Here is an 18158-nt window from a genome sequence, read left to right on the forward strand (position 1 = left end):
TTTAAACGAAAGAGTGCTTATACTTGTCTTCTAAGAAACTTGAGATTTTGTTATTCTCAAATTGTTATTTCTGCCACATGATATCAGGGCTGATAAAAAGAACAAGGCCATCAGAGGAACTAGAGAACAGGGAGATATTTTACAAATGGGACTCCAAAAATCTAGTGGGCTTTGTTCAAATATTCTTTCTTTAAAACTTTCAAAAACAAATTTAAATTAAACAATGATGTATTTATAACATCTTAAATCTTAGGGGTACAGTTAGGCCCTTCCTTGAAAGGCCTCGAAATACCTTTAACATTGAAAATGAACCCTTTTTATACTACCAAAGGTCCTTGTTTTCATTCCTTCAATAATCAACAGAAAAAGAAAGAGAAAATGAAAGCAAACTGGTAGATCTATGACCCAGGATTATATCTAAACAAGGAAAGTACAGACAATAAGAAACCTATAGACTTTAAGGCTGTCTTAAATGAATTAAATTTCAGAACTTCAATGAACTAACATATCTGAAACTGCCTAAGTCAGTGCTTATCCCAGTGCATATTGGTCCTCAATAAATGCACTTTTTATTTTAGTAATCTCTCTACAATTCAAAATGAGGATCGGGCATAGTGTTGCCTGAAGACATTAAGGTGTCTCTCTTCTCTTTCTTTTTTGATTTTTTTGTTTAAAGATATGCCCTTAAGTACATCTTTGAATACTGTCTGTCTCAGGAACTCATGAAGCAACTCTGACTACATCTTACATACAGTCAAATTAAAAAAAAAAATTTTTTTTTGAAAAAAGAATCTGAGGGGAAGGAAGGGAGGGAGGGAGGGAGGGCGGAAGGAAGGAAGGAAGGAAGGAAGGAAGGAACGGCTTAGTAGAGGGGAAAATATGTCACCAAACAATCAGGTGGTCACAAAACAGGTCCATGTTGGAAGGTAGCCACGTAGGAATACACAGAGGAACATGAGCTGGTTTGCTGAAATAAGACTCTTTTTTGTTGTTTTAAGAGTCCATCCTTAATTAAATGTTAAGTTTATGAACTATTTTGGCTGCTAAAAGAGACACGTAAATCTACTGGCAAATAAAAATCGGAGAGAGAAATGAATTTAGCAGAAAGTAAAGGTGTACTTTGGTTCTTTGGGCAGCTAAATACTTTTGCAGCTGCCATTCTAGAGATCAGAATGCATAACTGCATTCTAATAAAGATAAAAATGTGTTAGTTCAAATTATAAAGTAAAATAGGAACATACTTCCATGATAATTTATTTAAGTTATATACCAATATGACTTTGCTGTATAGATACTAAAACACAGACAAGAAATCATCATCTTTTATATTAATTTATACTTATATAATGTTATTTGGATATATCAAAAATATATTTATATAAATAGCATGCTTTCCCTTCATCGAGAGGGCTTCTACTAAATTAAATTCTACATAGCCTTCCCTCCTTGGAAATCATACACTTGACTGCTTTGGGGTTATTCAAAATGCAAAATGTCATGTGACAAGGACTATTGGGAAAACAAAACAAAATGAGATTCCATGTTGAGGAAAAGCATAAACTGGCCTCTAAAAGCCCTATAGTATCCCCTAGATTTAAACAGCTAAGCACCAAGTTTCAATTAAAGGCAAATTAATTTGCTTTCATTGTGTTAAAAAGGAACATCACACCAACGTTATCCACTATACACTAGCTTAACAAGGGCTCTGATCATGGATTTCCAACATCCGTCACAGGCCCTTATATATAATGAGATAAATGCGAGAAAGTTGTTTTCCTTCTTTCCTGTATTTTGCTTAAAGAATGCTGTTTTTAAAAGCTGACTTGTAGGGGCTTCCCTGGTGGCACAGTGGTTAAGAATCTGCCTGCCAGTGCAGGGGACACGGGTTCGATCCCTGGTCCGGGAAGATGCCACATGCCGCAGAGCAACTAAGCCCGTGTACCACAACTACAGAGCCTGTGCTCTAGAGCCCGCGAGCCACAACTACTGAGCCCATACGCCGCAACTACTGAAGCCCGCGCGCCTAGAGCCGGTGTTCTGCAACACAAGAAGCCACCGCAATGAGAAGCCCGCGCGCTGCAACGAAGAGTAGCCCCTACTCGCCGCAACCAGAGAAAGCCCGCGCGCAGCAATGAAGACCCAACCCAACCAAAAATAAATAAATTAATTAAATAAATAAATTTTAAAAAATAAAAAATAAAAGCTGACTTGTAAATATCCTGGTTGAAGTCTAGGTCCCACTTTGAATTTGTAGGTATAACAGGTAGATTAATAAACTGTCAGAAACGGTGCTACAGGCAGACATCTTTCACTGCTTTCTGTAGTTTATCTACAATTACTTTTGGTTTTTGAAGAGCCACTGTGTGCAAAAAAAAAAAAAAAAAAAAAAACCCTACATAGACCAATCTAGATTTAGAACTGGGAGAAAAGGCAATGGAAGATAAATGCTAATCAAAGGAATTTATTTAGAAGCCAGTCATAATATCCTCTTATTTGGTCCTGATGATAAAATGTTTTATAAGAGACTCTTACTGACACAATCTGGGGAGTCTAGAGAGCTCACCAAGACTACTAGCAAGTGGGTTGAAGCTAAAATTATACAAAGTAACAGCTAAAACAAGGACAGATTTCTATTCTGATTCCTCTGGGATATGCAAAAGCATCATTTTGGAAGCTCACCTAGAATTATACTACAGACACTTACATAACAATCACCTGAAGACTTTGTTCCCCCAGAATGCTGCCACTGCATCAGACTGCATTTCTTAGATTTATATATGACATCACCACACACTTTGTTATACCATGAATCACACACTGCACTGTTAAATCTCATTAGGCCTACTGGCTATTAAAAAACTGAAGTGTCATCACAATACTGCTTAACTTCCATTCCCAAGCTTTCCATTTTGCAAAATGTTCAGAGCTCTCATCTTAAAGAAAATTTGCTTGTAATAATGAAACAGGAACCCTATAGCTCAACACCAACTTCAATGCTTGCATCCTGCCCAATCTCCCTATTTCATCCCGGAAAACTCCTCTCTTGATTACGGTATTAGAATAGCCATGGAAGATAGAATCATTTGCAGGGTGAATATAAATGTTTTATTTCATGGTAATAAATGCTGTAGCATTCCTTAACACCCAAAGAGTATTAAGGTCTCATAACAAATGGGACCATCTGGAATGTTAAATTTGCCTGGCCCGTAACAGGAATGGGGGCCAGAGAGAGGGCAGGATGGAAATTCCCTCTAAGAAACAGCTGTCAGATCCATCACAGATTTGTGATGGATGTGTTCATACTCTTGGCTTCGATGTTTAATATCCTCAGATAATCTACATAACTGTGGTTTTTTAGGTATCCAAGATAACTAAGGTGCTTACTGGGACACCTTAATACTGTGCATGAGTGTGTAAGCTATTTTGTTACATTATAAAATTCCCTGAGCTCCTGACAATCTCCACATTACTGTCTGCTTTTCCATAATGTCAATGTCAGGAATCCACACATATTTGTAATGACTCAACCACTTGGTCTATACCTCCTTTCTTTAACTATATTACATATACACATTCTATGTATGTTATACTCCAAAGCTTTAAGCTATGCTGCGTATTTGCCATTGCTTCCTATTGGTTAAATTTTGCTTTTCTCTCTCTTTCTATTATCTGTTAAAAATATTGCCTAAATGAATTGACCTGTTCTTAAAGAACAGGTGAAATTAGTGTCTAAACTCACCAGCCATCCCAAAGTTAAGCTGAGGCATTTCTTCAGTCTTTGCTTTCTTGGGGCTTGGCAAGTCTCTTGAAGAGTCAGATGGGAAGGCCCATAGTTTCTTTCGTGGATTGACAGCGGATGTTGGGGATTTCACAGGCTTGTTTGTGGTAGGACACCATTTGTAGCCAGGATTTGCTTTCATAAATGCATCTTTATACTATAAATAAAGAATAGATAACATATTTTAATTAACACATAGATTGAAAATGTTCTAGTACCTTCACCTTCCTCCTCTATTTAGATAATGAATGAAAAAAACACTTTCAGTAAGTTCTTTCCTTGTAGAAGAATGACAATCTCAGTACAGGGCTTTAGAGCTAGGACATGAATTTATCTACTAGAAAGTTCATTTGTGGGATGAGGGTTCAGAGGCAACACATTTTGTATCTTTTAATCCTCTTCTTTTTTTTTTTTAGGATCCAAAAAGTTACCTGACCTTGGTAGAGAAAGGGAGTTATTCGTAATGTGGTGCGTAAAGCAGCACCTATTTCAAAGTAGGTATCAAGTACCTTACAAAATGTGAGTCAGTACCAGGGCCAGTAACTTGATTCTGCTCACTGCTTAATTTGCTAAGTATGTTAAAAATTAAATCTGTGCTTTACTGTACAGGCAAATGCAGGGAAACCTAACAGAGCAAAGTAATCAGTTGTGGGATAAAAGCACCAAGATCACGAATGGGAAAAGGGGAACAAGGTAGGGCAAACTGATGCAGAACTTTTTAGTTCTTTGAAGATGCAGGGCCATGTAGAAGAAAGATTACTGGATGCAGAGTCTGATGACCTGGGTTCAAAACCCACCTCTGCTATTAGCCAGCTGTGGACATTAAGCAAATTGTACAACCTTTCTCAGCCTCAATTTTTCCATCTAAAAAGTGTAGCTGCACCTGGTAACATCCCAGGGTTTTGTAATGAGCACATGTGATCTCAAAAGTGAACATGCTGAGAGCTGTGATGTGTGATGTTGCAGATTAATCCATCACAAACTGTATGTCTTTACTTGGAGGTTTCAGACTTCACTGTTAACATCTTCCTTTCTCCTTCATTTTTCTGTGGTTTTCTCCCTTTTCCCCAACTCGGCCATTTCTTTCCCTTTCCTGACAATAATTAAACAAGAATATATTTCTTGCTATTCATGTTATATTGCCAATGGTTATGTTATCTGATAAAATGTATTTTTCATGTATTCTTCAATGATTTTATGTTATATTACTGCTAGATACCTTATTTAATTAATACAATTCTTTCAGTCTCCTAAACTTGCTTTTTAAAATGGTCACTCTGTGTGTAAAATTAATTTAGTGTAAGCTCAAAATAGCTTTTTTATCTAACTCATTAAAGAAAAAAAGGGTTCCTTTACCCTTAGTGTAAGAAAAGTATATGTAATCCAACTAACAAACTTTTTCCACCACTTCACTTTAAATCATATAAATGAAAATTGTACTGTAAATAATATAATGCAATGTTAGTAGTCAATGGTTTAGAATCATCCCAAAGAATCACCCTTAATTCAAATTTTCTAAATAATCAATTTTTTTTTAACTAAAAGCTGTACATCTGCATATTGATACATAGGTACATGAGGAAGGAAGGTAAGCGTAAAAAACAGTAAGATACAGTTCTACTTTTCCTACAAAAATAATTAAAATGGGATACAAGGCCAGATGCAAACTAGAATTTACCATCACATAACAGAATAAATTTGGAGGTATCAATGTAATGTAAGAGGTACTCTATCCCAGCACATTCACATGCATGGGGGGATATACATGTTAAGCTGAGGCAGACAAATAGCCTCGCCTGCTGTCTGGAGGTAGAAAGTGACAAATGATAGGGTGAGATGAAAGCAGCAGGCACATGCATCATTATTTTGTCCCAGCAAAATGCACATGAGCTGGTCTGTCAGATGAACAGTCATTTGGACAAAGGTCACCACTCTATAATGTAACAAAAGACTATCAAACAAATTAACACATTTGTCATAAGAAATTTTAAAAGTTTTGGGTACTTTTGGTGGTTTTTTAAGAAAAGAGTCCCAATTCACGGATGGGACTAGACAGATGGATGTCACTAGCTTCAGGTTTCTTCTGTTTCTTAGGTGTCCCCTTCCTCCCCTCCAATGTTGTCGATCTGCTAGGTAAGATCTTTCCCAGTAAATATTACATCCTTTTCTTAAGAATCACTTGCCAATTTGCTTTGATGAAAATCAACATGTGTAGTGAAAATGATAATACTGTCATTCTTATGAATGAATTATTACCAGCATCAACTATTTTTAAAAGCACTGATGGTATTAATAAAGGCTAGCTTAAACTAACTTATGATGTGGAGCTGTGCTGAAGATAACATAAAGCAGTGACAATCACTGACCATAAACATCTCTTTCTCTTGCACTTATTCTACCCACCCACCCATATCCATCTCAATACTCTGTGAGGATCAACTAGGTGACAGACACTGGTTAGACACTGGGGACTAAAAGAGCATAAATTAGAGTCTCTGCCTTCAAACTGTTTACAATCCACAACCAGTAATCAAAATAGTACTTCTTCTTATACATGGTCCACGGACTTTCCCCTGGCTCAGGCATGAAAAATGGTTTTGCAGAGGGTCCGTAAAAGGGGAAGCTACCTATGTGTTGAAGAACAAAAGGCAAGAGAAACGCCTGGAGTATGTGAGGTTTTATGGAAAATGGTGACTGAGAATTCACTATGAGGGTCAATGCTCTATAAATGTATTACAATTTTAACCTTGCAGATTCTTAAACTCGATGTAAAACAACATTCATTAGCTCAATCAAGTATATATTTGAGCAAAAGGGTTAAGAATGTAGGAGACAGAGAAAAGAATAACACACAGCCCTTGTCCTTAAGGAGTTTAAAGCTTAGATGGAGACGCCATAAATTCATGAAAAGACATACAGGTCAACACAAGCAGTGTATGAACACCAAGTGAGGGCGGAGGCAGGAAGAACCCTCAGCGTGTGAGGATGTCTGTCCTTGGAACTGGGCTCATCATCAATCACTTGCTCTGATTCAGCTATAAGAGACAACAGAAAGGCTTAATCATTTGTTGTGATGAGGTTATTAGGAAAGGGATTACAGAGAAAGCTGAGTAAGGGAGAAATGAAAAAAGACTATATATAGTCTGAAGCAAATAGCTGAGTGAAAGTATTAGCAAGCTGGTCAACCATGTGGGCAAAAATCCATCAGCACAGGACTGAAAGGACCAAAGAGACAGGCCCACCCATCCAGATCCCCAAGGCAGGGCTTTCATGCTGGGGGTGGGAGGGGAAGCTCAGTTATCCTCCAAGAACATCAATCACAGGCTACTGGCCCTATCTCCTAGGTAACTAGCCTCCTGCTAAAACACTGATTTTTTTAAATCTCCCATTAATATAAAAATTCCTATTTTATTTTATTTTTGCAAATTTCCAACTGATTAGATAACCTAAGTAAACTTACCTTATAGGCACAGATCCTGACTTACACAAGATGCTTAGTAAATGCTGGCTCCCTTCTGTCCACCCTCAACTACTACCACATTTCATTCGCAATCATAATACATCACTGTTATTCAATAATGGTATTAAATACATACCCTTTGTCACAGTATTCTGTCTACTTCATATATGACAATGGCATTACTATACACCAAAAGACAACACTCTATTATGTTAATCTTTTAAAAATTGGGTCTCAACATTACATACTTTTGCAGATCATTTATAAGAATGGGAAATCTGATTCTTAAAAAGCACCTTAAGGAGAGACGTACTTATTAACTGTCTTCCAATTGTCTGTTTCTAATTGGAGGGGAGGGGATGTATCAAAAAGTCCAGGAGTATTTCTAGCTATTATTACAGTCTAGATCTTCTCAACAGAGTGAAAGAGAATGATAACCCTGATGAGGTCCAGTAATAAGGGACCCTGGGAATATCTATACAAATAAAAGAGAGCTGATTCTGGTACAAATATGTGAAATATCACCATGATAAAAAAAAAAATCTACCAGAATTATGAAGGAGAGATTACACAGGAATTATCTGATTTTTAAAGAGCTATAACACACTTTTAAATCTTAGAACTCTGCAGGGGGCTAAGTGAATCCCTAGCATAATAAATTTTGAGACAGCTAATGAATTTTGAGACAGCTGTACTTTTTCACATTGGCAGGCAGAAATCACATTATACAGGGTGGAAGAGGAGAGGAAGATATTTGAGAAGTGGCATTAATCTGTACTTCCTTAGTTTTAGGAACTTTCCCTCACAAAACTTTAAAACTTCTCATTTAGATCTGAATTCTTCTTACTAGATATTTTAATAGGAAGGAAATTTAATTAGACTTTTATATGACAGAACATTGAATTAAGTTTACGGTTCCAACAGAACAAAAATATTTCAAATTATACATTAACCTATAAAACTTTCATGTTAAAGCCACTCCAGTAAAAACTATACACTTCAAAAAGTGACTTGAATAAGTGACCAGGGAATTGTTTGGTTCTCTTGTAGAAAAGTCATAAAGGAAAAACTGAGTTGGCTACAGATACGGTTGCCTAAATTGCCTGTAAGGATCACTGTGGCAACGGTAGTTCATTTTCACGTATAAAGTTTTTTTTTTTTTTTTTCACACACACACACTGTATTTTATTTTTACAAGAGATAAATCGACTGACACCAAGCATTGTACATGGATGACCACAACAAAAGCAACAATGATTGCAATTACGAAACATGAAACACACTCATACTATGTCATAATATTGACATTCAGTCCAGTAATCCTCCACTGTAACAGCTCCTTTACTTTGCAGTGAAAATTGATTTGTATATTCTTTGCCTCTGAGTCCTTGTGGAATTTTTTTTTTTTTTAATTCAGACAGAAAGTCACAAAAATTATACTCATCCTCATCAGTTCACTCAGTCCCATGTAATTAATTTTTTTTTTCATCTTGATCTTTTGTTAGCACTTTTATGAGTTCATCAGTTTTTCATTAGAGTTCTGAAAATGCTTATTCATTCAGTTCAGCAGTACAGTCCGTTACCAGAAACCTGTACTTGTCAGAGTCTTTTCCATGTATTTCTTGAAGATGAAACCCTTTTATAGGAACATATTTGCAAAATCATCAGAGTACACCCAGAACTGTCTGTAAATGACAAAAGACTTAAAAATGACCACGGTTAAAGATTTGATGACAGTTCATAATAATGCAGTTGACAAGAAAATTAGTTATTTCTGAGATATACATTTTAAAGTAATAACTAGGATTATTACTTATAACATTATACCAGAACATATAAGATTTTTAGAAATTTCATGTAATGTCTGAAACATTTATATTAACATATTTCCATATAAATAACCCAATGAAAGTTTAGTATTAGTTGTTTTGTTTGTTTTTTTATACTGCAGGTTCTTATTAGGCATCAGTTTTATACACATCAGTGTATACATGTCAATCCCAATCGCCCAATTCAGCACACCACCATCCCCACTCCACCGCAGTTTTCCCCCCTTGGTGTCCATATGTCCATTCTCTACATCTGTGTCTCAACTTCTGCCCTGCAAACTGGCTCATCTGTACCATTTTTCTAGGTTCCGCATACATGCATTAATATACGATATTTGTTTTTCTCTTTCTGACTTACTTCACTCTGTATGACAGTCTCTAGATCCATCCACGTCTCAACAAATGACTCAATTTCGTTCCTTTTTATGGCTGAGTAATATTCCATTGTATATATGTACCACAACTTCTTTATCCGTTCGTCTGTTGATGGGCATTTAGGTTGCTTCCATGACCTGGCTATTGTAAATAGTGCTGCAATGAACATTCGGGTGCATGTGTCTTTTTGAATTACGGTTTTCTCTGGGTATATGCCCAGTAGTGGGATTGCAGGGTCATATGGTAATTCTATTTTTAGTTTTTTAAGGAACCTCCATATTGTTCTCCATAGTGGCTGTATCAATTTACATTCCCACCAACAGTGCAAGAGGGTTCCCTTTTCACCACACCCTCTCCAGCATTTGTTGTTTGTAGATTTTCTGATGATGCCCATTCTAACAGGAGTGAGGTGATACCTCATTGTAGTTTTGATTTGCATTTCTCTAATAATTAGTGATGTTGAGCATCTTTTCATGTGCTTCGTGGCCGTCTGTATGTCTTCTTTGGAGAAATGTCTATTTAGGTCTTCTGCCCATTTTTGGATTGGGGTGTTTGTTTCTTTGATATTGAGCTGAATGAGCTGTTTATATATTTTGGAGATTAATCCTTTGTCCGTTGATTCATTTGCAAATATTTTCTCCCATTCTGAGGGTTGTCTTTTCGTCTTGTTTATGGTTTCCTTTGCTGTGCAAAAGCTTTGAAGTTTCATTAGGTCCCACTTGTTTATTTTTGTTTTTATTTCCATTACTCTAGGAGGTGGATCAAAAAAGATCTTGCTGTGATTTATGTCAAAGAGTGTTCTTCCTATGTTTTCCTCTAAGAGTTTTATAGTGTCCAGTCTTATATTTAGGTCTCTAATCCATTTTGAGTTTATTTTTGTGTATGGTGTTAGGGAGTATTCTAATTTCATTCTTTTACATGTAGCTGTCCAGTTTTCCCAGCACCACTTATTGAAGAGACTGTCTTTTCTCCATTGTATATCTTTGCCTCCTTTGTCATAGATTAGTTGACCATAGGTGCGTGGGTTAATCTCTGGGCTTTCTATCTTGTTCCATTGATCTATGTTTCTGTTTTTGTGCCAGTACCATATTGGCTTGATTACTGTAGCTTTGTAGTATAGTCTGAAGTCAGGGAGTCTGATTCCTCCAGCTCCATTTTTTTGCCTCAAGACTGCTTTGCCTATTCGGGGTCTTTTGTGTCTCCATACAAATTTTAAGATGATTTGTTCTAGCTCTGTAAAAAATGCCATTGGTAATTTGATAGGGATTGCATTGAATCTGTAGATTGCTTTGGGTAGTATACTCATTTTCACAATGTTGATTCTTCCAATCCAAGAACATGGTATATCTCTCCATCTGTTGGTATCATCTTTAATTTCTTTCATCAGTGTCTTATAGTTTTCTGCATACAGGTCTTTTGTCTCCCTAGGTAGGTTTATTCCTAGGTATTTTATTCTTTTTGTTGCAATGGTAAATGGGAGTGTTTCCATAATTTCTCTTTCAGATTTTTCATCATTAGTGTATAGGAATGCAAGAGATTTCTGTGCATTAATTTTGTATCCTGCAACTTTACCATATTCATTAATTAGCTCTAGCAGTTTTCTGGTGGCAGTTTTAGTATTCTCTATGTATAGTATCATGTCATCCGCAAACAGTGACAGTTTTACTTCTTCTTTTCCAATTTGTATTCCTTTTATTTCTTTTTCTTCTCTGATTGCCGTGGCTAGGACTTCCAAAACTATGTTGAATAATAGTGGTGAGAGTGGACATCCTTGTCTCGTTCCTGATCTTAGAGGAAATGCTTTCAGTTTTTCACCATTGAGAATGATGTTTGCTGTGGGTTTGTCATATATGGCCTTTATTATGTTGAGGTAGGTTCCCTCTATGCCCACTTTCTGGAGTTTTTATCAGAAATGGGTGTTGAATTTTGTCAAAAGCTTTTTCTGCATCTATTGAGATGATCATATGGTTTTTATTCTTCAATTTGTTAATATGGTGTATCACATTGATTGATTTGCGTATATTGAAGAATCCTTGCATCCCTGGGATAAATCCCACTTGATCGTGGTGTATGATCCTTTTAATGTGTTGTTGGATTCTGTTTGCTAGTATTTTGTTGAGGATTTTTGCATCTATATTCATCAGTGATATTGGCCTGTAATTTTCTTTTTTTGTAGTGTCTTTGTCTGGTTTTGGTATCAGGGTGATGGTGGCCTCATAGAATGAGTTTGCGAGTGTTCCTTCCTCTGCAATTTTTTGGAAGAGTTTGAGAAGGATGGGTGTTAGCTCTTCTCTAAATGTTTGATAGAATTCACCTGTGAAGCCATCTGGTCCTGGACTTTTGTTTGTTGGAAGATTTTTAATCACAGTTTCAATTTCATTACTTGTGATTGGTCTGTTCATATTTTCTATTTCTTCCTGGTTCAGTCTTGGAAGGTTATACCTTTCTAAGAATTTGTCCATTTCTTCCAGGTTGTCCATTTTATTGGCATAAAGTTGCTTGTAGTAGTCTCTTAGGATGCTTTGTATTTCTGCAGTGTCTGTTGTAACTTCTCCTTTTTCATTTCTGATTTTATTGATTTGAGTCCTCTCCCTCTTTTTCTTGATGAGTCTGGCTAATGGCTTATCAATTTTATCTTCTCAAAGAACCAACTTTTAGTTTTATTGATCTTTGCTATTGTTTTCTTTGTTTCTATTTCATTTATTTCTGCTCTGATCTTTATGATTTCTTTCCTTCTGCTAACTTTGGGTTTTGTTTGTTCTTCTTTCTCTAGTTTCTTTAGGTGTAAGGTTAGATTGTTTACTTGAGCTTTTTCTTGTTTCTTTAGGTAGGCTTGTATAGCTATAAACTTCCCTCTTAGAACTGCTTTTGCTGCATCCCATAGGTTTTGGGTCGTCGTGTTTTCATTGTCATTTGTCTCTAGGTATTTTTTGATTTCCTCTTTGATTTCTTCAGTGATCTCTTGGTTATTTAGTAACGTTATTGTTTAGCCTCCATGTGTTTGTCCTTTTTACGTTTTTTTTCCCTGTAATTCATTTCTAATCTCATAGCGTTGTGGTCAGAAAAGATGCTTGATATGATTTCAATTTTCTTAAATTTACTGAGGCTTGATTTGTGACCCAAGATGTGATCTATCTTGGAGAATGTTCCGTGCGCACTTGAGAAGAACGTGTAATCTGCTGTTTTTGGATGGAATGTCCGATATATATCAATTAAATCTATCTGGTCTATTGTGTCATTTAAAGCTTCTGTTTCCTTATTTATTTTCATTTTGGATGATCTGTCCATTGGTGTAAGTGAGGTGTTAAAGTCCCCCACTATTATTGTGTTACTGTCGAGTTCCTCTTTTATAGCTGTTAGCAGTTGCCTTATGTATTGAGGTGCTCCTATGTTGGGTGCATATATATTTATAATTGTTATATCTTCTTCTTGGATTGATCCCTTGATCATTATGTAGTGTCCTTCCTTGTCTCTTGTAACATTCTTTATTTTAAAGTCTATTTTATCTGATATGAGTATAGCTACTCCAGCTTTCTTTTGATTTCCATTTGCATGGAATATCTTTTTCCATCCCCTCACTTTCAGTCTGTATGTGTCCCTAGGTCTAAAGTGGGTCTCTTGTAGACAGCATATATATGGGTCTTGTTTTTGTATCCATTCAGCCAGTCTATGTCTTTTGGTTGGGGCATTTAATCCATTCACGTTTAAGGTAATAATCGATATGTATGTTCCTATGACCATTTTCTTAATTGTTTTGGGTTTGTTTTTGTAGGTCCTTTTCTTCTCTTGTGTTTCCCACTTAGAGAAGTTCCTTTAGCATTTGTTGTAGAGCTGGTTTGGTGGTGCTGAATTCTCTTAGCTTTTGCTTGTCTGTAAAGCTTTTGATTTCTCCATCAAATCTAAATGAGATCTTTGCCGGGTAGAGTAATCTTGGTTGTAGGTTCTTCCCTTTCATCACTTTAAGTATATCATGCCACTCCCTTCTGGCTTGCAGAGATTCTGCTGAGAAATCAGCTGTTAACCTTATGGGAGTTCCCTTGTATGTTATTTGTCGTTTTCCCCTTGCTGCTTTCAATAATTTTTCTTTGTCTTTAATTTTTGCCACTTTGATTACTATGTGTCTCGGCGTGTTTCTCCTTGGGTTTATCCTGTATGGGACTCTCTGCGCTTCCTGGACTTGGGTGGCTATTTCCTTTCCCATGTTAGGGAAGTTTTCGACTATAATCTCTTCAAGTATTTTCTCTGGTCCTTTCTCTCTCTCTTCTCCTTCTGGGACCCCTATAATGCGAATGTTGTTGCGTTTAATGTTGTCCCAGAGGTCTCTTAGGCTGTCTTCATTTCTTTTCATTCTTTTTTCTTTAGTCTGTTCCGCAGCAGTGAATTCCATCATTCTGTCTTCCAGGTCACTTACCCGTTCTTCTGCCTCAGTTATTCTGCTATTGATTCCTTCTAGTGTAGTTTTCATTTCAGTTATTGTATTGGTCATTTCTGTTTGTTTGTTCTTTAATTCTTCTAGGTCTTTGTTAATCATTTCTTGCATCTTCTCAATCTTTGCCTCCATTCTTATTCCAAGGTCCTGGATCATCTTCACTATCATTATTCTGACTTCTTTTTCTGGAAGGTTGCCTATCTCCACTTCATTTAGTTGTTTTTCTGGGGTTTTTTCTTGTTCCTTCATCTGGTACATAGCCCTCTGCCTTTTCATCTTCTCTATCTTTCTGTAACTGTGGTTTTTGGTCCACAGGCTGCAGGATTATAGTTTTTCTTGCTTCTGTTCACGTATAAAGTTTTTTAAAGGACAATTTTACTCCCTAATTTGGGTAAGGAGGAGAAAGTCAGTTTAATCAGTTAGCACTATTTAAAAAGTACCCCAAATTTCAGAATTTCTTTTAAAATGTAATTTTGGTACATTTTAAAAGGTAGATAGGGATCTGGGTAAGAAAACTATCTACATTTCTGAAAATGTATGAATAGATAATTCATGTTAACTAATTTGAATTGTAAAATGTTTTCTTTAAAAAATGTGTTTGCTTAGGTTTAGTAATTTCCTTAAACACTTTAAACCTTTTCTTTAAAAAATAGTTTATGGCATGAATTTGCAATGTTTCAAATAGTACAAAAGTTAATTTTTACCTACATCCCTTTGAATGACCACAAATTCCAAAGTAATCAAGATTTACTGTAGGATACTGGAGTATTAGGTCCCTCAATCAATCCAAATATTAACATCTGAAACCAATACCAAAAATTAGTTTTAAGAGACTCAGTTTAAATTCTCAATATGTCACTCACTATGAGGTCTATTTTTTTTATCATTAGCTATGGGGTCTTTATAAAGTCCCTATAATTTTATTTGATTTGAATATTTAAATGGTAGTGTTTACTAACAATTAGCAAATGGATTGATGTTTCTGAAATCAAGTAGTTAGCTCACTTAATGGAACATCTATTTTGTTAGGGATTATTAATCACATTGGACAGTATCTGCCAAGTTGGGCAAATGATGCATTTTAGTTTTGTTGATTCTTGTGTTTCAAAGACTAATTTTGTATTTTAGTAGCACTTCAGCATGTTAACAGGTCCTAATAAAAACAGTAAAAGATTACTAGGTAAAGAAGTAACAAATACAAACAAACATAAGTTTGCTTATCAGGAACAACTAACGTTTGTATAGCATTTTAAACTTCATACCATGCCTGTGCACACAATGCCTTATTTGCATCTTACCTCAACCCTGTGAGGGCAGGCATCTTTATTGCCAATTTATAGATGTGGAAACTCAGAAAGGTCTGAGAATGGAGAAGGTCAAGTATGAGAACCCAAGCTCTACTACTACTAATTTGCTGCCCTGGATAAGTCACTTAAGTCCTCTGGGCCACAGTGTCCTCATCCTTCGCTTTCGGAAAATAATATCTAACTCATGGGATTATTCTTAGGCTTAAATGAGTCAAATGTTTATAATGGAATCCTGGGCAGAATAAAGCAATATTCAAAACTTGATATTATTATTTCAAAAATAAACACTTGAATATTTTTTATAGTAAGGAAGTCCTGACATCTGGAACACAGGAATGGGAAAGGTCTCAGAAACAAAAAGTACTGGGAAACATGAAGCCCAAATCTTTGGTTTTACTACCCACCTCCCCGCAAAGTGGCGGGCCCCTAATTAAGTGATACTCAGAAAACCCCACACAGAGTAAAGTCATTTCATTAGAGGCAGTCCAAAGTGGCTGACAGAAGAAAAAAATGTCAACTGACAGCTGAGGGTGGACCGAAAAGAAAGACTCATGGAAAAGCAAAGAGGAAATTCAAAAGAACAAAAGGGTTAAGAATCATTTAATATACAGATAAAAATATGACTGTAACTCAATTGTTCACAAAGGTCTCACCAAATTACAGATTATAAAATTATTCTTGTAGAGAAACAATGGGTTGAAATTTTGAAAAAATTCAACAAGCATTCTAAAATTTTTAAGTAAGGAAGTATTTAAACAAAATATTACATAAAATTTCCAGGATAAATATATAAAATAAGAGTGTTTAAAGAAACAGCAAAGTTTCATCTACCTAGAAATCACTTTTGTTTAACACTTGTTTCTCCAGAATGTGGGGATAAATGAGGTGCTGCTCTAGCTTAGTAGTATGAAAGATGCCACAGCATTCTTGTAAAAATACAAATCCTGTTAAGCATGATGTGATAATTAACAAAAACTGTTCAGAGTAATACATGAGAAAATGACGGTAAATCTTCTTTGGAGAAGAATACATTTCTGATGAAATCAAAGCAAGGGAATGAATATGTTAATTTTATCTTGAAGAAACATGGAGGAAGAACTGATCACTAAAGACCCCATGGAGATTTGTGGTGATAATCTCTCCTAGACTACTGACGACAACAGATACCAACATTTACGAAAGGCTATTACAGTTTCCCTTCAAGCTGTATTTTATTGCATTTAATTCCACAGCTCTTTTATTGACACACAACTGAACTTCCAACTTTTCAGGCCAGTCTCTCAAGATTTTTTGCCTTTATATCATCGTTTCCTGTTACTCTGATAGAAATACCCCAGGCTTGGGGTAAAACTTTCTTGTTCTTGAAATTGTTCTTTCTTTTCCGTATCTGCTCTTATCCTCGCCTTTCTTCTGAATCCTGTACCAAAGCCCACGCCAAATTCTATCAACTTCATAAAGCCTTTCCTGAAATACCCCCAACCTGACCCCAACCTCTGCACAGGCAGACTCTTCCCGTAAGACCCACGACACGTTATTGTTACCATTTTTGACTGACTTCCTCAAATCTCTAGTCTCTCAGCTGTCTAAAGTGAGCAGTATATACTAAAAGGATGCTAGAGGCAAATAGGCAAGAGTATCCCAGGCTCCACCAATGTAGAGGTGGTCAAGATACTAACTCCAAAGAGCCTTAGATCCCTGCTCTGAAGAATGGGATAACTGACTTTACATGTTTGTGCGTAGGTAAAACATCCAGTCTGGAATGAACCAATCAATAAATGCATGCATTCTGCCTCATGCCTCAGATCCTACAAAAACCAAAGGAGGGGGCTTCCCTGGTGGCGCAGTGGTTGAGAGTCTGCCTGCTAATGCAGGGGACACGGGTTCGAGCCCTGGTCTGGGAAGATCCCACATGCCGCGGAGCAACTAGGCCCGTGAGCCACAATTACTGAGCCTGCGCGTCTGGAGCCTGTGCTCTGCAACAAGAGAGGCCACGATAGTGAGAGGCCCGCGCACAGCCATGAAGAGTGGTCCCCGCTTGCCGCAACTGGAGAAAGCCCTCGCACAGAAACGAAGACCCAGCACAGCCATAAATAAATAAATAAATACATAAAAAAAAAAAAAAAAAAAAAACCAAAGGAGGGGGTATTATAAAGGTCACTCAAAATTGCCTTAACTTTCCAGGTCCTCCCCTCTTCTTTGCACTGACTCTGCTCTACCTGAAGGACAACATATGTGATCCTCTACATTGACTGTCCATTAATTAACTATGACTATTAGTTTAAGTGGCATGTGGAAGTTTCCAGCAATATCCTAGTCAAAAATGCAGGCTTATATTCATATATTTGTAAGGGAAAATGTTAAAAGGGAAAATAATACTGTTTCTGGGTCTCCTAACAGGCAGTTGAAGAAGCTAGAGCCTGTGAATGTCCACAACACTGCACCATCATGCACACTGCTGAATTTAAGAAAAGAACCCAGGTTATATCCTTAGGACAGTATTTTTTAAATTACTTATAACTAATTATTGCTCTAATGAGATTCATCAGAGAATATGAAACCCTCTTTCAACCATTTTTTCAACAATGCCAATCAGTACTGGGAAATTATTCAAGAAACCAAAAACAAATCCCAAAACAGGTATGCCATCTTACCGGATGCACAAATAGAAAATAACCAAAAAGCAAGGGAAGAGTCAGAGAAAGTTTTAACAGGTTAAAAAAAATGATCTCTTCAAAGTTGTATTAATTATTACTTTAAGAATATATTTTAAAAACAAGAAGAGAATGGAAAAAATTAAGTATTTCTCATTCAATTGGTAATGACAGAATAGATATTGGTGAACATCACATAACTATTTACACTCACATGCAAACTATGCTGCAAGACTATGTCTTGTTCCTAATAGAGAACACATTTTAAATTGGGGGTTTAAAATTACAAGTTTACACATATAAAAATAGTTTTAAAAATGACTGCCTGG

At 36.3% G+C, this 18158-nt stretch overlaps 1 protein-coding gene across 9 annotated transcripts in view; it reads right to left on the bottom strand.

Annotated features, from left to right (window-relative positions):
- Window positions 1-18158, bottom strand: part of BBX (BBX high mobility group box domain containing) — a 286046-nt gene that overhangs the window by 78733 nt on the left and 189155 nt on the right. For all 9 annotated transcript variants that reach the window (XM_059921202.1, XM_059921201.1, XM_059921206.1 and 6 more), the window contains one exon: window positions 3740-3935. In XM_059921202.1, the coding sequence (XP_059777185.1) occupies window positions 3740-3935 (196 nt within the window). The remainder of the gene's footprint in view (window positions 1-3739; window positions 3936-18158) is intronic.

Source organism: Balaenoptera ricei, chromosome 4, assembly GCF_028023285.1.
Source record: "Balaenoptera ricei isolate mBalRic1 chromosome 4, mBalRic1.hap2, whole genome shotgun sequence".
Classification (NCBI taxonomy): Eukaryota; Metazoa; Chordata; class Mammalia; order Artiodactyla; family Balaenopteridae; genus Balaenoptera; species Balaenoptera ricei.